Source organism: Neopelma chrysocephalum, unplaced genomic scaffold, assembly GCF_003984885.1.
Source record: "Neopelma chrysocephalum unplaced genomic scaffold, ASM398488v2 Primary Assembly neopelma1_45, whole genome shotgun sequence".
In the NCBI taxonomy this organism is placed as follows: domain Eukaryota; kingdom Metazoa; phylum Chordata; class Aves; order Passeriformes; family Pipridae; genus Neopelma; species Neopelma chrysocephalum.
In genome coordinates this window covers 11,790,427-11,815,045 of record NW_020897704.1, presented here as the reverse complement: position 1 = coordinate 11,815,045, position 24,619 = coordinate 11,790,427, and the positions used below count along the sequence as shown (strand labels likewise).

At 39.3% G+C, this 24,619-nt stretch overlaps 1 protein-coding gene across 2 annotated transcripts in view; it reads right to left on the bottom strand.

Moving 5' to 3' along the window:
* Positions 1-24,619, bottom strand: part of RELN (reelin) — a 284,032-nt gene that overhangs the window by 14,611 nt on the left and 244,802 nt on the right. For both annotated transcript variants that reach the window (XM_027679385.1, XM_027679386.1), the window contains exons 42-57: positions 24,007-24,227; positions 22,888-23,035; positions 19,405-19,663; positions 17,947-18,196; positions 15,475-15,643; positions 12,186-12,326; positions 10,662-10,839; positions 9,108-9,301; positions 7,762-8,018; positions 6,835-6,989; positions 6,167-6,381; positions 5,708-5,885; positions 4,238-4,413; positions 2,906-3,012; positions 2,246-2,488; positions 1,536-1,711 (exon numbers count right to left, since the gene is read on the bottom strand). In XM_027679385.1, coding sequence (XP_027535186.1) covers positions 1,536-1,711; positions 2,246-2,488; positions 2,906-3,012; positions 4,238-4,413; positions 5,708-5,885; positions 6,167-6,381; positions 6,835-6,989; positions 7,762-8,018; positions 9,108-9,301; positions 10,662-10,839; positions 12,186-12,326; positions 15,475-15,643; positions 17,947-18,196; positions 19,405-19,663; positions 22,888-23,035; positions 24,007-24,227 — 3,067 coding nt within the window. The remainder of the gene's footprint in view (positions 1-1,535; positions 1,712-2,245; positions 2,489-2,905; positions 3,013-4,237; positions 4,414-5,707; positions 5,886-6,166; positions 6,382-6,834; positions 6,990-7,761; positions 8,019-9,107; positions 9,302-10,661; positions 10,840-12,185; positions 12,327-15,474; positions 15,644-17,946; positions 18,197-19,404; positions 19,664-22,887; positions 23,036-24,006; positions 24,228-24,619) is intronic.

Sequence of the window (24,619 nt, the reverse complement as noted above, 5' to 3'; positions counted from 1 at the left end):
GACATTTGAAGTGATATATAATCAAGTTATGTTCTCTTTTTTTTTTTCTTTATGGGGTCTATAAAAGAGATTGCTAACAGAGCTTGGACAAAAAGCCCATCAAAAGTGGATAGAAAACAAAAGACACAGTATTTCAGATACTTTTACTTAACGAATTTTACTTAATTGCTACTGTTATCTCCAAACAGAATCTTAACATTACATTCCCATAATCCAAATTAAATATCTAAACAAACATTGTTACTGAAACAAAAAGATACAGTAGCTCCTTGGCATTTCCAAAAGTGAAACACCTATGAAATTTAAAATTCATAATGATAAATATGTAGGCATAAACTTCAAGTCAATCCAATTTAATAACAGAGTTATTCTGAATATTTGAAACAATAGATATATTTGTATCATATTAAAGTGGAAAGATTACAGTACCCAATGTATAGTACTGAATAGATAACAAAAAGCTAAATTTCAAAACCAAACAGAAGCCATGCTAGACCTGAATTCTTAGTTTAGAAATACAATCTTTACTGTGATTGGTGCAGAAAAAGGGGGAGAGAAGCAGGAGAGAAAAATTCAGCAATAAGACCTTAGTAATACAAACTACTAAATGGGTTAACATAATTTTGGCCTTAAAATAGAGAAAAAAGATGATCGGCTGGGTAAAATAAGTGGCTTGAGGTGGAGTCTTGGCACTCAGTAGTAAAAAGCATGTAAGAGTCCTCTTTTATAAAATTTCTTTGAAGGTGGCATGCTGTGTGAGGGGGGAAAGCTGTGCCTTAGGCTTCATATTAGATAGTCAATATAAAATAGGCAACAAATGTTGAGAAAAGGTGAAAATATTGATCAGTGGAAGATGGAAAATTCTAGAACTATCTTGTCAAACAGAAGAACAAGGAAAAAAATATAACAAGAAAATGGATGACTATTTTGATAACCCTACTTTCATATTAGTTCCTGGCTTATTTAAGGCAGGGTGCTTGGAGAATGGAAAGCAATTGTAAAACCACTACTTGTTGCCTTTGGCAACAAGTGCAGAATCCCACCTTAAATCAAAGTAAAATACTCAGAAATGTTTCTGTTATTGTTTGGGTCATTTGCCATGACACAAGCAAATAGAAGGGGTACTTCTACTTGAACACGCTCGCATTTTCCATATGACACTCCCTTGCCTTTTCTGTTTATTCACAGATTAGGGGAAAATGGCATATTCTGCATCCTGTCTATTCTCACCTTAGAAAATAATTGCTACTATATCTGATGATCCAGTAATTTCAGATAAAAGGGATTAGACTTCCAATTCCTGTGACTAACCCCCAAAGCATTCAGTCAGTCAGAATAATTTGACATTTTACATTCAAGCAACCTTTCTGGTTCTCATTACCCATACTTCAGATTTTCCTTTAATTTCTAGTAAAAAGTCACTATTAATTATTCATTCAACTGAGCATTCTAGTTGGAAGGGGAATAATTTCTGGAGACACTATAGATGACTCTTCATTGTGTACTTTACTTTGGAGAGAGAGAACATTTCTTACTTTAAACTGCATCATGTATCCTGGCTGTATAATGAGCTCCCTGGAGGACAGGATGTTGTGTGTTTTGTCCTTTTTCTTGTTTGGCCAGTAGAGATGGAATGATGGATTTCCACAGAACCCTGCAGTCCTGACTGCATTAGGGTAAAAGCTCCAGTTTTCTTCATGAGAGGTGCCTTCTATAAAGATGAGTTAAATATAATTAGTGCATTAGCTTGGTAAACATCAAGGCTTAGTAATGAATTCACAGAATCACTAGATACAGTACTTTAGTAATATAGACACTACATTTATGTTATCTGTAATGACACACATTAAGCTACTAACAGACATAATAGAGACATCAGCTCCAGAGAGCTAATTAAAATGTTTAAATAATAGTACTTTTAAAAAATATGATGACATAAAAATTTAATAGCAGGAATTTAAATGAAACGAGTTGGACTGAAATAAAAATTTTTGTCTTATAGGCGTGTGTATGTATATATGTGCATAAATACATATCTGAAAATACATGTGTGTATATATATATGTATATATATTTACACACTCCTACGAGTAGCGTGAAGAATAACATATAAACAGCACCAGTCTACAAAATAAAAAATTTTCAGAGTTAAAATGGAAGAAAGTCTGCTTGCAAGCTCACAGGACTTAGGTAAAATAAGATAATCCAGACAACAGATAAGCTAAGGTGTGGCAGCCTGTCTTACCATCATCAAACGTATCTACCAGCTGGCTGGGGTTGATCTCTGCTCCTCCGATCAGGATGTTATCCAGAGCCCACTGTGCCCGGTCAGGGCCTGGAACCACGATCCCGTTGCTGATGGTGAACGGCTGCCACCAGCGCAGGCGGGTGGTGTTGGTCAGGGCATGTTCGGGGAGGAGGATGTAGTCGTGCCTGACTGAGATGTATTTTTGGTAATCCATCTCATGAAGCAAAGTCCAGGATATCCCTGGAATGAAAAGATGCAGGTTTAGTAATAAGAACAAGTATAGGGTAGAATCTTTTAAAAGATTTAAGTAAGATAGTAGGAAATAAAAAATAATAGCTATGGTCTTCTGATAGGCAAATCTTAACTTTCTAATGATAGTTGGCAACTGTTTCTCACTGCAAGAGTAATCCTGTAATCACATAAAGGAATCAAATTGGCTGCAAGCCACTGATTACTGAAATCAGGCAGGAGGATTACGGAAAACTCCTGAGCAACAGATGGAAATTTTAGAAGAGGAAAACACTTTACACAGACAAAAATAATTTTGCAATTAAAAACTAGCTTATTATTTTGGATCTCTGACAACTTCCCAGATATTCATGGTGCTTGGATGCAGAACAAGACTTTAGCTTAGCTGAAACTATAGGATGTACTTGCCTCCATCAATGGAATAGTCTAGCAGCACTCCCTCCTTTCTGCAAGTTGGTCTGTGGCATGTTGTCATGTTGTTCTCGCTCCCAATTCTCCCCCAGTACTGTAGAAACCTAAGAGTTAATGTATATGATTACATCTATTAAAGATCTGCACAGAGCCATTCTGAAAATGTTCCAAATGCCAGCATTTTTAAGCAAGTAACTGTGCAAGCACTACAAAGGTTTCCAAAAACATTGCCTAGTAATTCTCATGGGAACTTAATGAAATTCAGCGAAGACCTATCCCTGGGAGGAACTAACTCCTTGCAAATGTACCAGCTGGGGACTGACTGGATGGGAGCTGCTTTGCTAGCAGTTCCCTGTGAGTCCTGCTGGAAAGAGAGCTCACCATGTGTTAACAAGGTGCCCTTATATCAATGAAGGACATAAAAGAAGTTGATGAACTGAGGCAAGGTCAGCGAAGGACACTGGAATGGTTGGAATTGTTGGGGCTAGAGCATGGCTCTCCTCCCTGTGAGGAGAGGCTGAGGGAGCATGGCTGGTTCAACGTGGAGAAGATGGCTGGGACTGGGGGACAGTGGTCATATATTGAGAAAATGGGAGGTTCCAACTGGATTTACCAGAGGAAAAAAAATTCACTCTGAGGGTAACAAGCTGTGCAGGCAGATTGCAGAATCTCTGTTCTTGGAGGATTTTAAGGACCTAACGGGACAAAAGCCCTGAGCAAACTGGTCTGAATTCAGTGTTACCTGGTTTTGAATGTAAGGTTGGACAAGGGACTCCCTGAGGCCCCTTCCTTACTGAAAGGTTGTATGATGCAGTGAACTCTTTTTGAATGACAGAAGTCAGAGTGTGTGGCTTAAGCCACACTGTCAAGGGAAATGCTGCTGAAGTTGTTGTCTATGTCATGTCCTTCCTTAGCTTGTCTAAAGTGACGTAATTCCATCGTTCTCCTGTTAAGTCATCCTTTTCTACAGCATGGGAGTGGAGTGGGTCTTGTATGGGCACTCAAGAGAAGACAACCAGCAGAGGTTATGCTCTGGACTGAGTGAGAGACATAGCTGGTGATGCCCAGGAGACTGTGGTATCTTGCCACTTTGCAGGACAGGAGTTGCTGATTCATGAGACCCTTTCCACTGTGCAAGGGTGAGTCTTGCTCTCTGTGACTTATCTGAAAGCATCAGTGTCTTGAGAATCATAATCTCATTAGTGTCTGCCTCAGATCGTGCTATGCTAGTGGTGACCTAGGAATTCCCTGAGCTACAAGCTATGTTACTGCTGCTTTGTCAGTGTTTAACAGAGTTCCCCAGGAAAAAGACATGGAAACATGACCTACTTTGCCCCCCGCAGGTCCAGATCTTGAGTGACAGCCTGCCTCACAGTTGCACCTCCAAAATACAGAGTTGTGTCTTCTGCGAGAATTCCACACTCGGTACAAGTATTTCCACCTTCTAAGGACATCCATAAATCTGGTTTAATTTCTTCATTGTCAAAGCGCTCTTTCAGGAAAGTCTGTAAGTAAGGTATGCACAGGTAATTAAGATTTTAAGTCTTTTTGATGACCACAGGTGGAACTGATCTAAACATATTTGAAGGGCTCATGAACACTGTAAATTTTTCTCAGGATGACTGAACATAATCACTTTTGGCTGAATATTTACCCACTTAAAATGATTGGCTAAATGTGAAAATATATTAGGGCTGTATTTTAACATACTTGGGAGGTAATTCAGCAAACTAAAATTGGCATGTGCAAATGGGTGGATGTCTTGGGTTTGTGTGGCAAGGTTTTGATGGCAGGGGGCTACAGGGGAGTCTTCTCTATGTATGGGAGAAAAAATATTCTATATTTTTTCCCCAGCAAAACCTAAAATAAAATTTTAGGGTTATTGTAGTGAACATGCATTTATGCAACTGTCTGCACAAATATTTACAGTGAAAACCATCTAGAATATATTTCTGATTTCCACTTACCTCCAGGTGCATAAGTGAAATCCTGGCCTTAAGGAGATAGTAGTAGAACTCCCCTAATATTGCTAGCATTTTATCCTAATGTCCTTAATGTGAAGGATACATTACTATTTAAAAATTGCAAACAGACAATTATATTTGATCATGTAATTAGTATTTCAGATGAAAAATAGAAGGTTATAATAATTCAAATGATAACTTAAAAGTTAAATAGTTATATTCTCTTTAGACAGAATTGTTGTTATCCTGTTGTTTCTGTGGAAGATGTACCTATTCTGTTCTTACCTGATGTAGAAAAAATTAGATGGTAAACACAACATTTTAAATTAATTTGGGGTCATTACATATTCTTTTCTAAATATGTCACATTTTAAACATATTTTAACTTTTAAATCAATAATATCTAACTAGTTCACTCGCTTGTTATTGATTAACATGAATAACAGCCAGGTGAATTAATTTTCTAATTTTATGCATCTTTCCTGTATTTCCTACTTCAGTAAGGTCTTTCATGATAAAGACAATCTTTCTACAGGTCTTGATCAGATATAATGATATGTGCAAGGGTGACTTAGATCCTATAATTATGATTTAAACATGAACAGTGAACTGTATCACAGCTTTTTTTCACAGTGTTATTTGCAAAGGAACAAACCTGTTCTTGAATAATGCAGTAATAATTTTGCTAAAAACTGATGAAAGGGCTGAAAATGGATTAGACTGTCTTCAAGCTGACAGGAATCAAAGCTAAATTTTCAGTAGGATCAATCTCTCCTCTCTCTCTCTCAGCCAAACACATGCCAAATTAATTCTTTAAAACATGTAGTAAAATTACCTTCAGTGTCTGGGTAAGGTAGCAGTTTGGACCCGAATACCCAGGGTCACAGATGCATTGCTCATTCAGGCAGTCTCCATGACCTCTACAGTTTTCCAGACAACCAGGGCCCAGATAGAAATTATCGATGGCCCACTGCATATCTGAGTATTTCTGGTAGAAGCGAAACCTCACGGGACTAGATATAAAGGAATGAAGAGAGACATATGTATTAACCAACTTTGCTCAATTGAAAAAAGGTGATTAAACACAATATACTTATGACTGTACTATCCTCCAAGCTTCCACAAGTAGTGGAAATATCAGTTGAAATTGATTTTATACATATACATAATGTAATGAACATGAATGCTAGTCTGCAGTTTTCTTGAAAGAAAATGAATAAGTAGATGTATCTCTCGTTGTGTTTCTAGGCAGGTATTCAATCCAAGACAAAATGAGTAGAAAATTCATACTTACTTGCCCACAAGGCTTTCAGGCAGTGAGTAAGTTACTCTTTTCCATCCTTTTGTGGGAAAGAAGACAGATGGCTGTGAAACACTCCCAGAACATTTTGGATCAGCTGGTAAGCACTGAGGTACTAAGTAACTCCAGCTAACGCCAAAGTCAGTGGAATACTGCACATGGACCTGATTTTGTGCAAGTTTTTCTGAGGTTTTACATCCAACAGAAACCTATCAAAGAAGAGAGCATCAATAATTTAGAATTAATCGTAGTGGTGGAGTTTAAAAAAGTGTTTGAACCTGAAAACTGACTGCAGAATTTTTGTTTGAAATGATGGCAATAACATGCCTGTACACTACCAGTCATCTGCATCTTCAGTATTCCCAAGACTGAGAAGAGACACCATATTGTGAATTTTGTTTTCTTCTAGTTAGGTCACATTTCTGGATTTCCAGATTTTGACACTTGTGCCTTATACCCCACTACCACATAACAAATAAAGTTCCTCTCCCCTCCCACACAGCCTAAGATTTGCATATTTCAGAGAAGGCCGTGGATTAGGTGAACCATCTTTATGGAGGGATGTGCAAAGGGCTCTTGCAACTTCCGTGTATTGCTGGGCTGTTTCCTTAATTTAGGTAAAGGGGTGTGTGAAGGGCAGTTTGGGTGCAGGTTTGAATTACCTTGAACTGCATGATCCAGCCTTCTGTAGGAGTCAGGTCGTGGGTAACTGCATAGACCTCTCTGCCGTCATGGCTCCCGCAGATCATGACACCATCGGGAGAATCACAAAATCTCTCGATTGAGCAATCATCATGGAATAACCAGTGTTCATTCACTTGAAAATAAATGGCAACACCAGTAATATACAGTGACAACATAAACTAAAGAACACAGGGAGTGGTGCTAACCACGAAAGGTGATTCATGGCTTTGTTCTTCAGCCTACGTGAGAATTATTTAGTATTGCTCCTGAGAATGTCAGTACCCCATCTTTCCCATGTACATAGGTATTACATTTATCATATTTATTGCTGAAAGCACCTCTTATTACTCTCTTGTATAAGAACTATAGCATTATTTTTTTAATGCTCAAGAAGTAAGGATCTGAGATTTATTTAAAACATAAACTTCTGTTGCACTGAACATTTTTTGGGAGAGCCTTTTAATAGGCATTGCCTACATGTCTGCACAAAGTGTACCCCAGCATTGGTGCTTGTTAAGCCTTGCAAACATATGAAAAAACATCTTCTACAAAATTTAGTTGTAAAATGGAACTTAAATTCCCTATATAATATTTTTTAAAGTTAGGAAATAGGAAGCAGATATTCACGATAAGAAATCTGCTTAGAATAACCTGACACTTTTTAATCACTTTTTCTTTCTTTGAAAAGAAATTAGTCTTCTAAAATCCATGCCGTAAAAAAGAAAAGTTGCATTACATCTTTTCACTTCACTTTTTGTGAACTAAAAGCAAAAGACCAGACCTCTGTATCGATGGGATTGTCTGTGATCGCCATCACAGTGAGCCAAAGACTCAAGAGGCTCAGCAAGATTTGAAAATTTGAAAAACTTCTTGCTCTTTAACTCAGGTTCACGTGGAACCTTTACCTGTAGTTTTGTCCTCCATGAACATGTCAAAGGCGATCCTGCCGGTGGGCCCTGCGTCAGCGGGGGAGCGCTCGTGCTGCGGCAGGGGAGCGCTGCTGAAGGTGTCCAGCATCACTGTCCTCTGGTCGGCTGAGCCCGAAATCAGCACGTTGTCGATGGCCCAGTCGTTCTGGTCCAGCCCATCGTGTTTAGGTTGCCACCAGCGGAACCGTGTCCCAATGGTTTTGGCATCATAGGGAAGGAGGATGTTCACAAAGCTGAAATACAAAGTGGAAATTAGTTGTAGGAAGGAGAACAATTTCGATGCTTGTGCCAGGTGCTTTGACCAAGTCCACTACCTGTGTTTCTTAGAGTACATGGAAGTTGGGAAAAGAAGGAAAAGAGTGGGTGATCTAGCCTATGTTCTTCTATGGGAAATGCCGGAATAAAAATCTTTCTGATCGCTCCCAATGTCATCCCTTGGACGGGGGCTCAGAGAGAGGTGGGAAGTGTCAGCAACCAGACTGGCATGGTTTGAGCAACCTCACTTGCTCTAGCTGTCCTTATGGGACCAAATGCAATGGTCTAGACTAGCAGGGTATGACCATAAGATCCTAATTAAGGGAAGTGTAAAGAAAGAGAACACTGAAGTAAAATTAAGATCAGTATTTTCAACCTGGAGCTATTCAGCAAATAGCAATGTTCCATTACAACAGTAGATAACAGTACACTTAAATATCATATCCAGTTAAAGTGCTAATAGTTTCTTGGTGTGTTCAAACAAAATAACAAATAATGGGTCCCTCACATTCCCATTTTCTATGAATCTTTATAATTAGTCAGAGAGGAAAAGGTCACCTCACATGTATGCATGATTTGAATCTCACAGATATCTGAAAATAGGGCTTGAGTGTGTGTATCCTTTTGATGGATATCTGCAGAAATTCAGCTTCTCCTCTACACACCATTTTCTAACTAGTTCAAACAATGACTGTCTGCTCTTGTCAGTAAGAAACTGGATTGCAAATGTTAGCGTCTTAAAGAACAGGATAAGCATCTCTACAGTAGCTATTAATTTATCCTCTTGCTATTAATTTATCCTCCTACAACCATTTACAAACCTACCAGGCTGCTACAGGCTCCTAACTACCCTTGTATTTCTGACCTAGCAGCAGCACAAATGCTGATGCTGCAGCACATGTGCCAAGGCCATTCATAAATGCTTGCAGGACTGGACAAGCTGAACTCGCAAGGATCTGACATCCAAACCACAGCAGTAATAGGTCCCACAGGTTCTTATGAAACATTCAAGACCACCTTACTTTAGTAAAGGAAATTACATAGTCAGAAAAGAGGTATCTACAAACCCAGGCTTGCTGAATTGATCATAAAAAATTTCCATTAAGAGGCTCCAGGTGATTCCACCATTCACAGAATACTCCAGCAGCACTCCTTGGTTGCGGTTATTAGGAGTTATCAGACATCCATACATGAAATAAAACTGGATGAATTCTGCCCTGGTGAGGTTCAAATCCACTGTAACTAACATACGGCTGCAGCCCTGAAAAGCAAGGAAAAAATATGCTGGCTGGCAAACTTATGTTCATAAAAAGTGTTAGACTATGCAGTCACTATTAATGTAACCTCATGCTGTAAAATTTCTAAAATTGTATAAATTTTATTAATTATGTCAAAAGTTAAGCTACAACAGAATGATATCTATTTTTCCCTGAAGACATAAATTCAGTTACATACCATCTTAAAAATACCTGTTTTGTACTCATACATATTGCTACTTATTCCTACAGCTTTATGGCATTCAATATCCATAACTGTGTTCACCTTTCTTCTGAATACAAGAGTTGCAAAAATCCATCCTTCCAGCATAAATCAGAAGGTTTTCCATGCAGAATTAATGAATCACTGATTATGTGCTAATGGCTCAATTTATGCAAACCATGAAATGGCAAAGCAATTTTGATATGTGTGTTTTCCACAATCCCTAATAAATTTCACATTGCTTAGTCTATTAGTTAGTGACACCTGCTTAGTCCTACTGGGAGGAAGTGGAAATTTAGTGCTTCTGTTAGTTTATTTTAGAAAACTTTCGTCAGTTTGAACCTAGTTATAAAATTGATGAAAGAGATCTACAAGCATAAATTTTACAAGTTTCTAAAATACTATTTTGTCATTTTTGTAATCTCGAGGTTATCTGTTAGCCAACTATAGTTCAGCAGCAGTATGGGTTATACACCTGTGTATGTAGCTAACCTAGGAAATTTTACTGTGAGCTTACTCTGAAAACACCCAACTGTGAAACATCTGAAGGATGAGGCTACACATGGATGCAATGTACTCCAGAATGACCCTGCCTGAGCAGGGAGGTTGGACCAGATGACCCACTGTGGTCCCTTCCAACCTTACCCACTCTGTGATTCTGTATTTTCAAGGACCATGTGCAAGTTATACAAGTGCAAATAGCTAGTTATTAATTTACCTCTGCGGTCTGATTAGAAGCCACACCAAACTTTGGTCTTTGGAAGCTGCAAGTGCAGTGAAAGGAGGCTGAGTGAGTGAAATTGAATGTCTACATACTTACTGTGCTTTAACCTATCAGCTCCACTTCCAGCCCCTCTATAGCTCCTTTCAGGAGGCACACACATTGTATTTCATTTTCCTGGCTGCAGCGTAGTGAGGAACATGGTATCAGCTTTACTGGAGTGTTTCTGGCTGGCCCTAGTCTGTAAGATCTGTCTGACTTCGACCTTCGGCTAGGCAAAGAATATAAATTTTAAAAATATTTTATATATTTAATATGCTATGCTGCTTTTTTTTAACACCTTGCTATTTAGTTAACTTTTTAAATCAGTCCCATTTATACTATCAAATGCAGTGAGCTGGTCTCTGTGCTGAACACACACCCCGCTGAAGTGAAGAGCCATCCCAGAGGCGACGGCCCCGCAGACCGTGCTCAGTTTGCCCCCGTTCACTGTCAGCCAGTTCTGGTTCGACGGGGAGCGGTTGAAGTTGTCTTTCAGTTGTGTTGGAAGGGGAGTCTCTGGCTCGTCGCAGTACAGCCCGCCCCAGTGCTCATCGCAGCTGCAGAGGAAAACAAACGCAGAAATCAGCTGGCAAAGGCCCTGCACAGCAGTTTAATCACTGCCACGTTATTCCACTTCAAGGTGCCATCTTATTCTGCATAGAAGCTGTCTGCATCATTTACTAGCACACAACTGGTATGTGGGGGTTTCAAACATCTGCCACATTTCGTGGTTAGTAGGATACAAAAATGACTTTAGGAAGGCTTAGTATTATGTATCATTCAAACTGCTAATACAGAGTACACTGCTGAACACAGTAAAATCAGTAAAATTCACTGTGCTTGGATAAACTTAAGAGAATGTGCCAAGCCTAAGAATGTCCTGCTAATGTTACAGTTTAAGTTTCTGTAAAACTTTGGTAGATGGGTGTTTTCTTGTTGTTTCTTTATATAGTTCTCCCTTTTTTCTCCTCTGAAAAACATTCTTGTAATGTGTCAAAGACTGGATAACAGCATGGAAATGTGTTCTGCTACTATGAGATTTCACCACGGAGATTGCGTCTTGGTACTTCAGTGCTGTCAGGATAGAGAACAGAATAATATGTCTATTCTACAGTGAAATATATTTCTAACAAATAAAGTCACAGTGCAATTATACAACCATTCTCCCATTTCTGTTGCCATTTGTGGCTAAAAAAAAAAGCAATACATCCATCTGGAAGGTATTTCTCTGTTGCCAAGACAGGCAAATCTGGGGAGATCTGATTGTTGTTTGTTAGCTTTGCAGGATTCTATGTCAACTGTTATGCAGATAGTTTGAGGATCAAGCCTCCCCTGGCAAACCCTACCATGGAGCAGATGCATCAGACCATCAAGTTAACACCAGTTAAAAGGCAAAATCTGGCCTTCTGAAGAACTGGCATATATCCTGCTTAGTGGACATGACCAACTTCCAGCCCAGGTTCTCTGCACCCAGAACCAGGCTGAGAGCACAGGAACATAGTGTGAAACCCCTTGGGAATAAGGATGACAACTTCTGGGAAGTTGCAGGACTGTATGTCCCTAGAGGGGTGTGCAAACTCAAGAGATATCTTCTCCCTGCCTGGTGGGAGGGGAATCAAGATGCAGCAGAGGCAGCAGCAGAGGCGATGCTTTGCCACTGCGGAAAGGATTGTCTGCATTGGCCATGGTGTGGGAACAGGCAGAGGTCTGGCAGAGCCAACCTCCACACTTACCCTTCTGCTTTCTGGTCCCAAGTGGCCCCGGTGCCCTGCTCAGTTTTAACAGCAAAATCCACCTTGCTTTGAAAAATTATATCGCAGTTTTTCCTGGAAGTTCATTAAAATGGCAGAGGAGGAGTGAAATGCTGCAGTGCTGGGCAGGACAGGGAACAGATGACACTTACACACAGTTGTCCTGGGTGCACTTCCCATGGCCACTGCACATGTCTATGCAGCCGTCCCCAATGTAGACGTTGTCGATTGCCCACGTTTGCTGCTTATCGAAAGGAGCGGGCTGGTGCCAGCGGAAACGAGTGGCTTGAGACCTTGGGAGAGAAAGACAGACACAAAGGTCTATTTCTAGCTAAGCTAATCTTTATTTTGACTGAAAGGAAATGTCAGTCTTGAGGCTAGACTGCTCTTGGAAGACTTGTTTGGTATCAGCACAACTCAGGGCTGATTCCTGACAATGACAATGTCCTTTCAAGAAGAGGGTGCCCACATTCCGAGAACAGGACAAAGCACAGATGCTTGGTAGCATGCTGAGAGTGTGGGAGGTGGGAAAGGGACCACTGGTAAAAGCAAAGCCAGGGGGCCATGGGAGAGGAGGACAGGAAGAAGGTGGTACATCCAAATGGAAGCTCAGTCATAACCATATCCCAGCACAAATCCAAACTTGAGGGATAGCTGGGAGATGGATCAAGCCAGAAACCTCCAAATCCTCCAGGTTTCATCAGAGTTTTGTTGCTTCAGTCCAAGTCAGCAAAATAACTCAAATTTTTCTCTATTAATTCTCCCAACTACACTTAGGTAAGAGTAGCTCTACAGTTGGTTGGCTCCTAGATAAGATGCTGCCATTATAAATCTACAGGGGACAGATGAGAGAGGCCATGCAGGGCTTGCAGTGTTATCCACGTTTTGCAGTTTCTTCCCTCCGCTCCACCCAGGGTTTGACTGGAAATTCAAAGAAATGATCTGTGGTGTGATCCTGGCTCTTTTCAGTAAATCATTTCCATTTTATTGATTAAAAGGGGCTTAGCTCTCCATATGTGAATTGAGTGTCTCAGCTCCCAAGACAGATGATGAAAATCTAGCCAAAACAGTCAGGGGATGCCAAAGAGCTATTCAGCTCATGCAGGTGTAGACCATGAGTCAAGAGCTGCGAGTAGATGAATTTCTGTAACTTGTCAAAAATACCATTATAAATTCAAGGTAGTCCCTGTTTTGCTGTACAGCACTAGATGGCAGCATTGAACTTCTTGCAGTCTGTTTTCTTTTGCAACTCAAAGAGAAATCACAATTATTGTAAACACCAAAACAAATAGACAGCAAAATCCCCCAAAACTATTCAGTGTAAAAATGGACCTTTTATCATAAGGTCGATATTATTCCATGAATTATTTCTTTATGCATATGCTATATGAGATGAGTAAATAACATATTTATCTAAAGAGAAATCTACTGTGAGCTGTCTAGCTGCCCATCAAATAGCATTTTTAAAGGAAATGTAAAAATTGTGAGGAAGTCCTTTAAGAATAAAGACAAGCACCTATATCTTACACTGCCTGCTTTAGGTTTGGTTCTTCACTAACAATTTATAGAGCTGATGCTCCTATGAGAAATTGTATTTGCATTTTAAAATCAGCTCTGATTTCAAGTGTTCATTGCTTTCTGCAGGCCAGAGGTTACATAGTGGTCTGGAGTACAGGAGCCCTAAAAAGCTATGCAAACATAGATGGTGAGCACCAGGCTAAACTGTTGACTACATAACCTGCACGTCCCTAAAACATACAGGCACAAAAAAATTGGAGACACACACCTGCTATTACACAGCTTGAAATAATAAAGCAGCATAAAAATTATACTGCATCTAGACCAAAAGACCTATTAGCTGCACCGTTCCTTATCCTAAAGCTTAACATCTCTCCTTACGAGATAAGGTTGTAATAACCTTTCTCATGCAATGCCTATCTTAATATCTTTGGAAAACAGTATTACTTGAGCCAACAAATACAATTATCAGTTTGGACAGAAGGGCAATCTTTGCCTCAGTATGGCATCAGACTTCTTTTGACATATACTGCTCAAAAAACTCTCTGGTTTTAAAATCACAGTTATTCATAAATCTGAGTTTATCTCAGGGGGTAGCTTCCTTTCAGGTCCAAATTCAATAGGTTTGGAACATCAACCCCAGCCCTTATTTATCCTATTCAACTCCAGAAAGACTGTCCTGAACGTAAATTTACAGTCTTTGTACAAGAACTCTCGGGGTAATGATTTTACAGACAATATGTAGTGAAGCGGTACAAGAAAGGAAGCAGAGAAGATCAATGCTGGCAACAACTCCTAAAAAAGTACTATTACTTGACATAATTGCACTGAAGGTAGGGAAGAGTCTAGATGCTCCAAATGATTAATGGTAGAGCATGGACTTTTCCACTACTAATTTCAAAATGTGTGGCAACTGTATAGGTGCTCTCGGTGCAATTGCTAAGAAATAAATGTCTGTGTTTCCAAACTCACATGTGCATTATCTGTCATCTTTCACGACAACCTTCTCAAGGCTCTGCCTGCACTATGGTACTTCTGTGCCAGCAGTTAGCTCAGCCTGTGCCTATGTGAGGAGCTTGGGCTCAGCAGGAGGAGCAAAGCGTCAAATTGTGCCGAGAGCCAGACGCCCTCACTACCTGTGTTGGCAGGGCTTTACTTTGGGCTTTATCAGGTATCACTGTACAGGAGACAGTCACAGCTGTCACTGCAAAACAGCACATCTAGAAGGATGTCAGCTGGAAGGCTGAACTACCCAGTTGTCCCTAAATGGATCTTTTAGATAAACAAATCAAAAATCCAGCAGTTTTCAGGGCATTGTAGAAAACATGGCAGCATCCCCAGTAGTGCTGACAGTCCCAAACAGCTCCTCTCACTGCAGCCTCCTAACAAATCCCACAATTTTTCTTCCCTCAAAGACAAAAGAATGTAGGAAAAGGAAAAGGAGGTGGAAATGGGTCATGTGTATAAACAATAAAGAGAGCATCTAAGCTGAGAGACACACAAAGGATACAAGGAATACACGGAAAAACAAGCAGCCTGAAAAGTGCTATATTTAAAACACACAGTAACAGCAAGCACAGGGTGCATTGGGGATTCAGCCAGTCCAATTAGACACCAAAACAACCAGAATTTAGTGAGGCTGATGATAACATGTGATTCTTTATAGTGCTCCCTCTGTCCCTTGCTAGAACAAGAATTTCCTATCTATAAATAAGAAAAGTAAACACGCACACATAAGAGCTTTGCAATTTTTATGTAAAGCAGGATGAAGCTTCATTTACTTATACTGATTTGTTTCTATATATATACATCAAACAGAAATGCAAGGTATTATGCAATTGCTTTAATGCTATAATGTGTCATGATGTTATAAATAGCTAGTTATGCATTTAGACTTATTCTGCAGAAAACCGGAAGAGATACCTAGTATAGGGAGGCAGAGGCAAAGTGACCCGGGTCCACTTGTTGAAAGTGTCCGAAATGAGAATCCTCTGGAGATGGTACTTGTTGCATTCCACATTAGTAGGAAGACAGTCTCTCAATATTGGGTGCCAGGTGAGCCCAAGGTCCACTGAATATTCCAGTTCAATAGCTAAGGGTGGAAAGATGGTTAATTACTTAATTTGGAGACTTACATCCATAGTTCTACAATAAAGTGCAAGCCCCAGAGAGCATCACAAGTCTACACTGACAAAATAACCACTCAGAACTTTTCAAACACTTGTGTCAGAAGCACAAAGCCACCTCCTTTGGTGGCAGTTCTAGGGAATACGTTACATGCTGCTCAGCAAGTATAGCTCAGGAGAAGTCTGCAGCACACTTCTGCATCTGCCACCTACCTCAAGGGACCACAGGTGCAAAGACAAAATCATCTGTTAAGTTGCCAGGATTAAGTCAAGCCAATTTCTGTAGCTGCAGCACGCAAGAAAATGATGTGACAGCATCAAAAACACTAACTTTTTTTGTTTTCAGGCTGAAGGGTGAGATTAAGGATGTAACTGTTGTTAAGGCAGAGCAACACTCAAACTTTTGGCTCTGTCTCAAGACGGTTTAGTCACTCTTCTATCCTTCCTCCAGAACAGCTCATTTCATTATCCAGCATAAACAATTTTAATTTGAGTTTGTTAGTCAGTGAGCTTTTTTTCATTCAAACAGCCTAGCCACATTAAACTAATGTATTCATCTCTCAGTGAAAGTCAGCAATTTCATTGTTTTGATGTCTACGGTTCATAATTGTTATTATGAAAAATAAAGGTTAGTCAAGCTTACTAAATACTTCAGGTTAAACTTTCATGCAGCCATTAAAAAGTAAATAATAATAGGCACAGAACTGTAACTTGAAGTAAATGTTCCAGCTGCCAGGCATTCTGGCTGTGTAGAACAAGAAGCATGGTTTGCAATGACAGGGGTGATAAATCTGTGATCTTTTTTTGATTATTACAGACCCATTTCTTCTACCCTCATGCACAGGGAATTACCCTTAATCACCCAATCAGTCCTACTTGATGTTTCAGCGCAGAAGACAGTGCTATAGAAATACAAGGACAAGTGGATATAAACAAGGGTAAGTGAGTTTTTAGTGTTAAATCTCCCTCACCAAAATGAAGCACTTTACTCATCATGACTGGAAGCATGATTAGGTAGTGTCCTGCCTAATTTAATATGAAGTTAAGATAATGGTAAGTGTTGTACACAACGATACAAAAATAAACAAAAAAAAATAGAAAAAGAAAAAATAAGGAATTGTTTCTTTTTCACTATATAGCTCAGCTGCCTAAAACGTTTTTAAATGTAGCAGAGATGATCTTAGGATGTTGCAGTCTTTTTAACACCAAAAGAAAAATATATTGTTAAGCATGTGAGAAGCTTCAGATTTGCAAAATCAGAGAAGCTGCTTTGGGGACTCCATGTAAAATTTTTTTCCATTTTTATACAGAATTTTAGAGGAATTGTCAGCAACCCAGTGAATTAACACATACCACATGATGGTTATTATATTCTCCTCCTTCTCATAGAAAACCCCTATACTCCAAAACCTACCATAAAAGAATGTAATGTAAGATGCACAAACAAGCATTCAAAAGCTAGAAAGACCTATTTCTTATGCACCTTAAAAATCACATAATGAGCCAATTTTTAATTAGCATGTGACATTTATTGAGAACAGAGCACATTTTTATTTATTTGTGTATCTGTATGTATATACGTGTATATACACATATAAGGGCTGGCTCTGCACTCAATAGACATCATATGCAAAAAAAGGAAGCTACATAATTAAAAATCACATTATGTGTACATAAACATATATATACACATATAAATACATATATACACACGTGCATATATCTATGCACACATTCCTACATGGATACTTATATATCTATATACATGTTCATTATTTCATACGGAAGATACAAATTTTTGCAGTTGACACTGCCTTAGCAGTGTCAGATGTATGTTGTTATAAATGATTTCTTAGATACAGAGGTACAAGTGAGATCAGAACTGAGACTTCCTACACCAAAAATGCAAAACCACAAAGCAAGAAACATATGCTGGGAACACCTAGTTGCTTATTATTAGGACCACCAGCACCACCCCAGGCAGTGAATGTTATATACTGGTGAATGGATTTGAGTAAGGCAGCTGTTAGTCTTTTTCTTTAATGGACTGAACTGCAACTTAAACGCTCGGAGGGAATAATAGACTTCAGTTTATCTTAGGCTTCAGACACCTAGAATAAAAAAGCCGATGTTACAATTTCTAACAGAAGCACGCAGCCTTCTTTTTTTTCTCAGTTCTTGTTGCAGTGAATAATGGAACCAGAAAACAAGTGAACTTTCCTCTACAGCAGAGGAAGAGTAAGGGCAGAAAGTACTAAGAAGTCATTACCATAACAGGAGTCTGTGACAGAGCAGGATGCTGCAAAATCTATTTGCAAGAAAGAGTCTTCATTGATAACAATGTCAGTGGTGACAACATAGCGAGTGCTGGCTTTCTCAATGAACACCAGAGCATCCCCAGTAGATCCACACACTGGCATCTTTGTTCCACCAGGATGGAGCAGCCACTTTCTACTATCCAGTGTGGTGAAATCATCTTCCAATACTGTATTGCCAGAGATATTTCCTCCAATAAGAATCTGAAACATTAGGCAAGGAATTGTTATTGAAAAGAAAAAATGTCTAGAAGCCTTCAAAAACATACATGTGACTTAGCAACCTGGAGGAGGAAGAGATGTGCCAGTCTATGTATATATATTCTGCTGGTCCAAAATGGACAAATTCACTTAGTAAAGACTTTAGGCTATGAGGAAGGGGAATATCTCTTTCCTATCATGGAGCCCTAAAGAGAATGGCTCAGCTATACAAGTCTGAAGTTCAGGGAGATGAATTCCATCCCTGATGAAATAAAACTGGTCACAAAAATAAATGTTAGTAGAAGCAAAGTAATTGTACTGTTGTTTTTCCTAGTGACTGTTCAGCTCTACTATAATCTAGTGCACTACTATCAGGTTGCATCTGCTGATAGAAGTGGGGAAACGGTCTCTGTTTTGCCATTGACTGCAAGACATCAGCATTTTACTCTTCAACAGCAAGCCAGGTGGAATTAATTTTCATTGTTACTCTGAATTCAGTTTCTGACTGTTCTGAACTAATATAACCACATTCAACGAAGATACAGAAATAGGAGAAGAAGGATTTTTTTAATTTCTAAAAGGAGGGATGGGAAGTAAAATTTTGTAACCGCAATATTGAAGAGACTGGGTTTTTCTTCATAATCTGAACTAACTTCTTTAAAAAAAGCATTCATAAATATTTAAGCAAGTTGAATTTGGACAGCCCAATAAGACTACTAGGAGCACAATCACTTCAGTGAGGTTTCTTGTGATTTATATGAAGTCATACAAAGTAATATAATAATCTTTATAGAAGCAAATAGCGAATATGAAACAAAACCTTGTTTTCATATAGATTGATATTTTTCTATAGTTTTTTTCTGTTACATTTTACTACACTAATTACATATTTGGATACATTTTAAATGAAGGTTTTTGAAGTTTGAAATCAGACTTGCATTTTGCATGGTAAGGCCTTCTGCAATGCGAACCTGAGGCTCTACCCACATAGAAAAGACCTTCTTAGCTTCAAAACAGGCGTTCAGTAGCCCACATGGAAATGGTGCATTAAAAACACAGGTTCAGCAAATAGTACTTGTGCTCTAAATATCTTTTTACAAAGAATTTCTGCTTTTCTCAGTGAAATGATACATGCCAACAAAAGGGAAACATTAAGACTGAAACAGCCTAAAATTGTGTTAAACCCAACCCCCCCCCCCAGGATTCCTTACCTGGTCGATTACCCAGGGGCTGTAGAAATGCCCGTTCTCCGATGGTTGCCACCAGCGAAGCCGAGTGGAGCTTGAACGGGCCTTCAAGGGAATTTCCAGGGCAATGTATCGTCCCACGTTGCTGGAGTTACTGAAGAGGAATTCCTGGAGAAGGCTCCACGTGAGGCCCCCGTTGAGCGAATACTGCAGTAGCACAGGCTGGCTCCTGGGGTCAGGTACCCCCTTGCCACATCCCAGTCTCATGAAGAACTGCACAAATCTAACACAAATCTTCCACTTACTGGAAAGATTTATTTTCTACAACATCCTACACAATGAACTGGAGAGTTTGTCTGTTGACTAGCCCAGTAATTTCTTGCTTTAAGAGTCAGCTTTAGGAGATGACAAAAATTAATTTTGCCTGTGTAGTAGTTTGCCAGGCATAAGAGGCTGAACAAAGTTGGCCATTTATGTTTTGAGCTTTTGTCTGCATAGCAGATGGTGTTGCAAGTATCAGAAACATAATCCTGGGTGAAATTTTTATCCCTGCATCCCATGAGCACAGATTTTAGTGGCAGAAAAGCAACGATGCTGTAGGTAGACCATAATTTGCCAGGAATTTGCTGAAATGCTTAAATTCAAAATAAGCATCCCAGTTTTCCATTGGCATAAACCAGAGAAAATATGGACAGGAGAACAAAGCACATTTCACTTTCAGGGGTCATTTTGTCCATTTAGTCAGCCTAGGAAATTTGTCTAAATTACACCGTTTAAATGTGCTGGCTTCCCTGAAGCCAGCCCAAGCCACCCAGGGACACCAGTGCTTTCATCCCCCAGTTAATTGGCTTCTCCAAAGCAGCACAATAGACTTGTATCAAACTGTGAAATTCTTCCCGTCAGCTGATGCTCATAAATAGCTCTACTGTGCACTTGGAGTGGAGGGAACTGCTGCTGTAATGATATTTACTTATTGGACTTGCAGGGATATTACAAGTACTAATTCATGTTTGCACAGTTTTTGCACAGCTTAAGAGTGTTGTATCTGTTCTAATTATTATTGCATTAGCGCTGCCTGGCTCATGGTTAAATGAAATGGAGCAAAAGAAGTTTTGTATCAAAAATCTTGTTCTCGTTTGATCTGCAGGTAGATCTGCTGGGAGTGGAGGCTGCAGAGGTACTGGGCAGACAAAGCTTCAATAAAACACCAGACCTACAAGTCAATTAATTCTAGTCCTTGCTGCAACTCACAGTTTCTCTTGCTACTATATATAACTGCTTTCACTATAGATTATATCCACCTCCATGTACCAGACATAACATATTGCTTGTGCTATAAAGGAGCACTGGGTACCCTCATGGATCAACATATCAACCGTAATGGATTTGCTTCACTGCTGGCAAGTCTTTCTGCCTCCTCAGATTTACTCCAACATTCGCCACATAATTCAAAGGAAATAAACCCAGGTGACCTTGTCTCTGTTGCATCTTCCTGTGCGTTGCTATTCTTTCACCTCAATTTTTACTAATGTAGTAATAACCCACTCAAATATAGGTAACAATGTCTGGCAGATAAAAAGCAATTTTAAATATCTGTCTGCTCATCCCACAGATAATTTGCAAAGGCTCGGCCTATTTTGAAATGGAAAAGCAAAGGTTTCTTTTGTAAATCTAGTAATACTAAAATGTGTGGATATTCTTCTAGTAATTCAGAATTGAAAGGGATTTGATCAGTTGTGATACCTAAAATATTCTGCCCCTACTGATATTCCATGCTGTGCAGATTTAGCTACTGGTACCCCATGATGGCGATATACTGTCTCCTGTGTTAAATTCTTTAACATATAGATGTGATGGCAGTGTGCAGTCGGCTGCAGACTCCACTTTATTTCAATCCCCAGGTGCTGAGCATGGTTTGCAGCCCCAACAGACACAACTGCTTGCCTGTGTACTTCAGGGGATCTCATAACGAAAGGGGAAGTTTTAATGTGAATACTGAGCCTAGTACCCTTAAAAAATGCTTGTTCTTGTCATTCCTGGCATAGGTTGAAACCTCTCCCCAAGTCCTGTGCAGAACTTGGCACGTATGTGTCACAGCCTTGTTGTTGTGCTTTGCAGGTGGCTGATAGAGTCAGTCTGGAAATTAAGAAAATTCTACTGCAATTACTTGAGGTTACTACAGAGCAGCTCCCAGCAACACCATTGCAGACTGCCTTGGTGCTCAGAAGAGAACATACAGTTATTTGTTGATAACTGCTATTTTTTATAAGCATATACAAGAAATTGAATGTTCTGCTTTGTTTTCCTAAGACAGAAGTAATTTATCTCCATATAACACCTTGAGGTCAATATATGCAAATCCAGCTCAGACCATCATGGAGAAGAGATAAATGACAGTTCTTTGAACATGAGCAATGGGGAAAACATCATTTAGTCTAATGGAGCAACTTACAAGATTGTATGTTTTGTTAAACGATCTTTAAATTTCAGAATGGTCCAGGAAATAAAGTTAGTGCAGAGAATTGAGGTTTGTATTTACCAAGTTCTGAAAAAAAGTTTGCTGTGAGGAATCTTACAAATTACAGGTATCCTTAATATTACACATCACTGAGGGTTAGCTAAGTGCTGATCTAAAAAATACAACGGTTAGATAGTAGGCATCTTTATAGACCATGATGCTTTACAATTAAACCATTATTTAAAGCTTCAATACCAATGCTGACAAGCAAAAAGTAGATAAAAAGCCTGTTAAAGTGTTTCCTAGGGAACCTTAGAGAGGATTAAGGTGTTTACAAGAGATCAGTAGAAAAAAGTCTTGGAGAAAATGCGGTCTTTCCGAAGTAATAATATAAGGATATAAGCTAAGATACTGAATAAATTAGAAAACAATGCCTATTTGTTAGCATGCTCACAATCAGGATGGAGATTAACTTATATCAGTGTAAAATTTTAATGTGGCTTGCTTAGCATGTCTCACTCATCAAATATCTCCTCTGCAGGCTATAATGATGCAACATAATTTGTAAATGCTCTAAAATATTTGGTTTTCAATTGCTGGGAATTTCTCAGTTAATTATTGGGAAAAAAATTGTGCACACTAAGAAGAAAGCAAGCTTCAGAAATGAAAGAATTATGAGATGACAAATGTAAGAATTATACTTCCAGTGGATACTCCTGTTTCAGCAATGGCTTGTAATACACCAGACTGTAAGACATGCAATTGATTTCTCACGTTATGGATTTAGGAAATAAAACTTGCATAAACTCCTGAAGGTGGGGCATCAGATCCTGGAGTTCTTATTCAAGGAAAAACATAACATTTATATGGTTAATCCAATTAAAGCTCTAGTTAAATTTAATTTAAAATTATAACAGTATTTAAAATGGAATATTTGCTAGTGTAAGGACCACAGAATATGTCAGCTTGCCTTTACCACAGAAGTATTACATATGTATTATTCTCCAGCATGTTATTTCCTCAATGAAATCCTTTTGAAATTGTGTTACCTGGCTTGTGACAAATCTAGGTCTCGAGTCATCAGCATACGCAAGCCTTCTTCGTTAAAGAAAAGGTTGTTTCCTCCAGACATGATACCACATTTCCTTGATGGCTTTCCACCACTCACAAGGAGGAATCTATCCGACTCCAGCTGACCTGAATACACAGTGAATACATATTTATGATTTACTCTCAAGTGTTCCTACTGCAAGAGTACTACTTCCAGAGGAAGAGAGATGAATTAAAAATTGCATGCTGACTGAAGAAATATTCAGTGTTTCCGATGCCACGCATTCTAGAAAGCTGACACATATCAAAACAAAATATTCAAAATAAACCCATAAGTATGAAGTCTGGGATCTTAGTTTCCAGATATTCATAAAATTTTCTACTTTTCTTCATTTTTCTTAAGATAACAGCAAAGTACTCAGGTCTATAAAGAAACTGGGTACCATGTGGTAGCACGCAAGTGAGAGCTGGCAAAATTTAAAATGAATAGCAGCACCTGTGAAGGGATGAGTTTGGTTCACAGGTGCTGCTTTATTCAAAACATGCTCTTCTTGCCGTGCCTGCTAGTGGGGGAAGCCTCGAGGGGGTTTTAGAGTTGTGTGTGTGAATGCTGAGCGTGCCCAGGCATGCATGAGGCTTTGAATTCTCTCCTGTCATCCCTCTCTTGGGGTCTGCTGTGGCTGCTGAGCAGTGGCCCCCATGGCTGAGACACACAGTCTGCTCTGAAACCGTGTTTGCTGTAGTAAGGCCTGTTAGATTTCCCTTGTAGCGAGAAATCACACAACCTTAAGCCCTCCATTGTGTGCCTCATTTGCACGCATTCTGTCTGTGCTAAAGTCAAACTACCATCAAAGCATAATTTTCTTCTAAAATTATTTTCTACCTGTGGAGTTTCAGGAAATTCTGTTTCAATTAAGATTTTGTATTCCGGCTCTAACAACATATTAAATATTCACAGACTGTGCTTGCAAATGTTATCTAAACTACTCAGTTTGTGGCAATACCCCCACAGCAAAATTATATTCAGAAGCATGCAGGGGTGAGTTGTTTTTTCCCTTCAACCTTGGGTTCCACTCGGATGGACAGGCAGAATTCAGACCTCACCCCAAAGGAGATACCTTCAAAATCATCCTTAAGGAAGTCAGAGTTCTTGGTACTTATTCTGCAGGTTGGCCCAGAGTACCCGGGGTCGCAGATGCACTTGGTGCCGTTGATGCAGCTGCCGTGCCCATTGCACATCTCCTCACACTGTGGGCCAATGTACACGTTGTCAATGGCCCAAGTCACAGGCTGGGATCCAGCAGGGTAAAATCCTTGGTACCATCTGAACCTTGCCAATCTGAAAATGGCATAAAGTGTACTTATTTTAAATAATAGCTCCATCTTTTTTTGTATTCCATGTATGTACCATACTATGCGTATATATTATTCTTTCTGTTGGAACCGGCTTTATAAATAGCTTAATTCTAGAAACCGATCACTAGATTTAAGTTCCTTCAGTACTTCATGCATCTTTTTGTTGACATTCAACCAAAGTACTGACAGAAATAAAAAGAACACTATTCATTAGTTGTACTACCAAAACTGAACCACAGACTTGATTTTCAAGTTTTAAAATCTAACCCCTCTCCTCTCCATCATTCATGAGGAGGATGAATGGCTGTGGTCTCATGAATTTCCTTCTGCTTTGGTGTACAGTGCCTGGGTCAGATCTGGCCACTTTCACCCTCT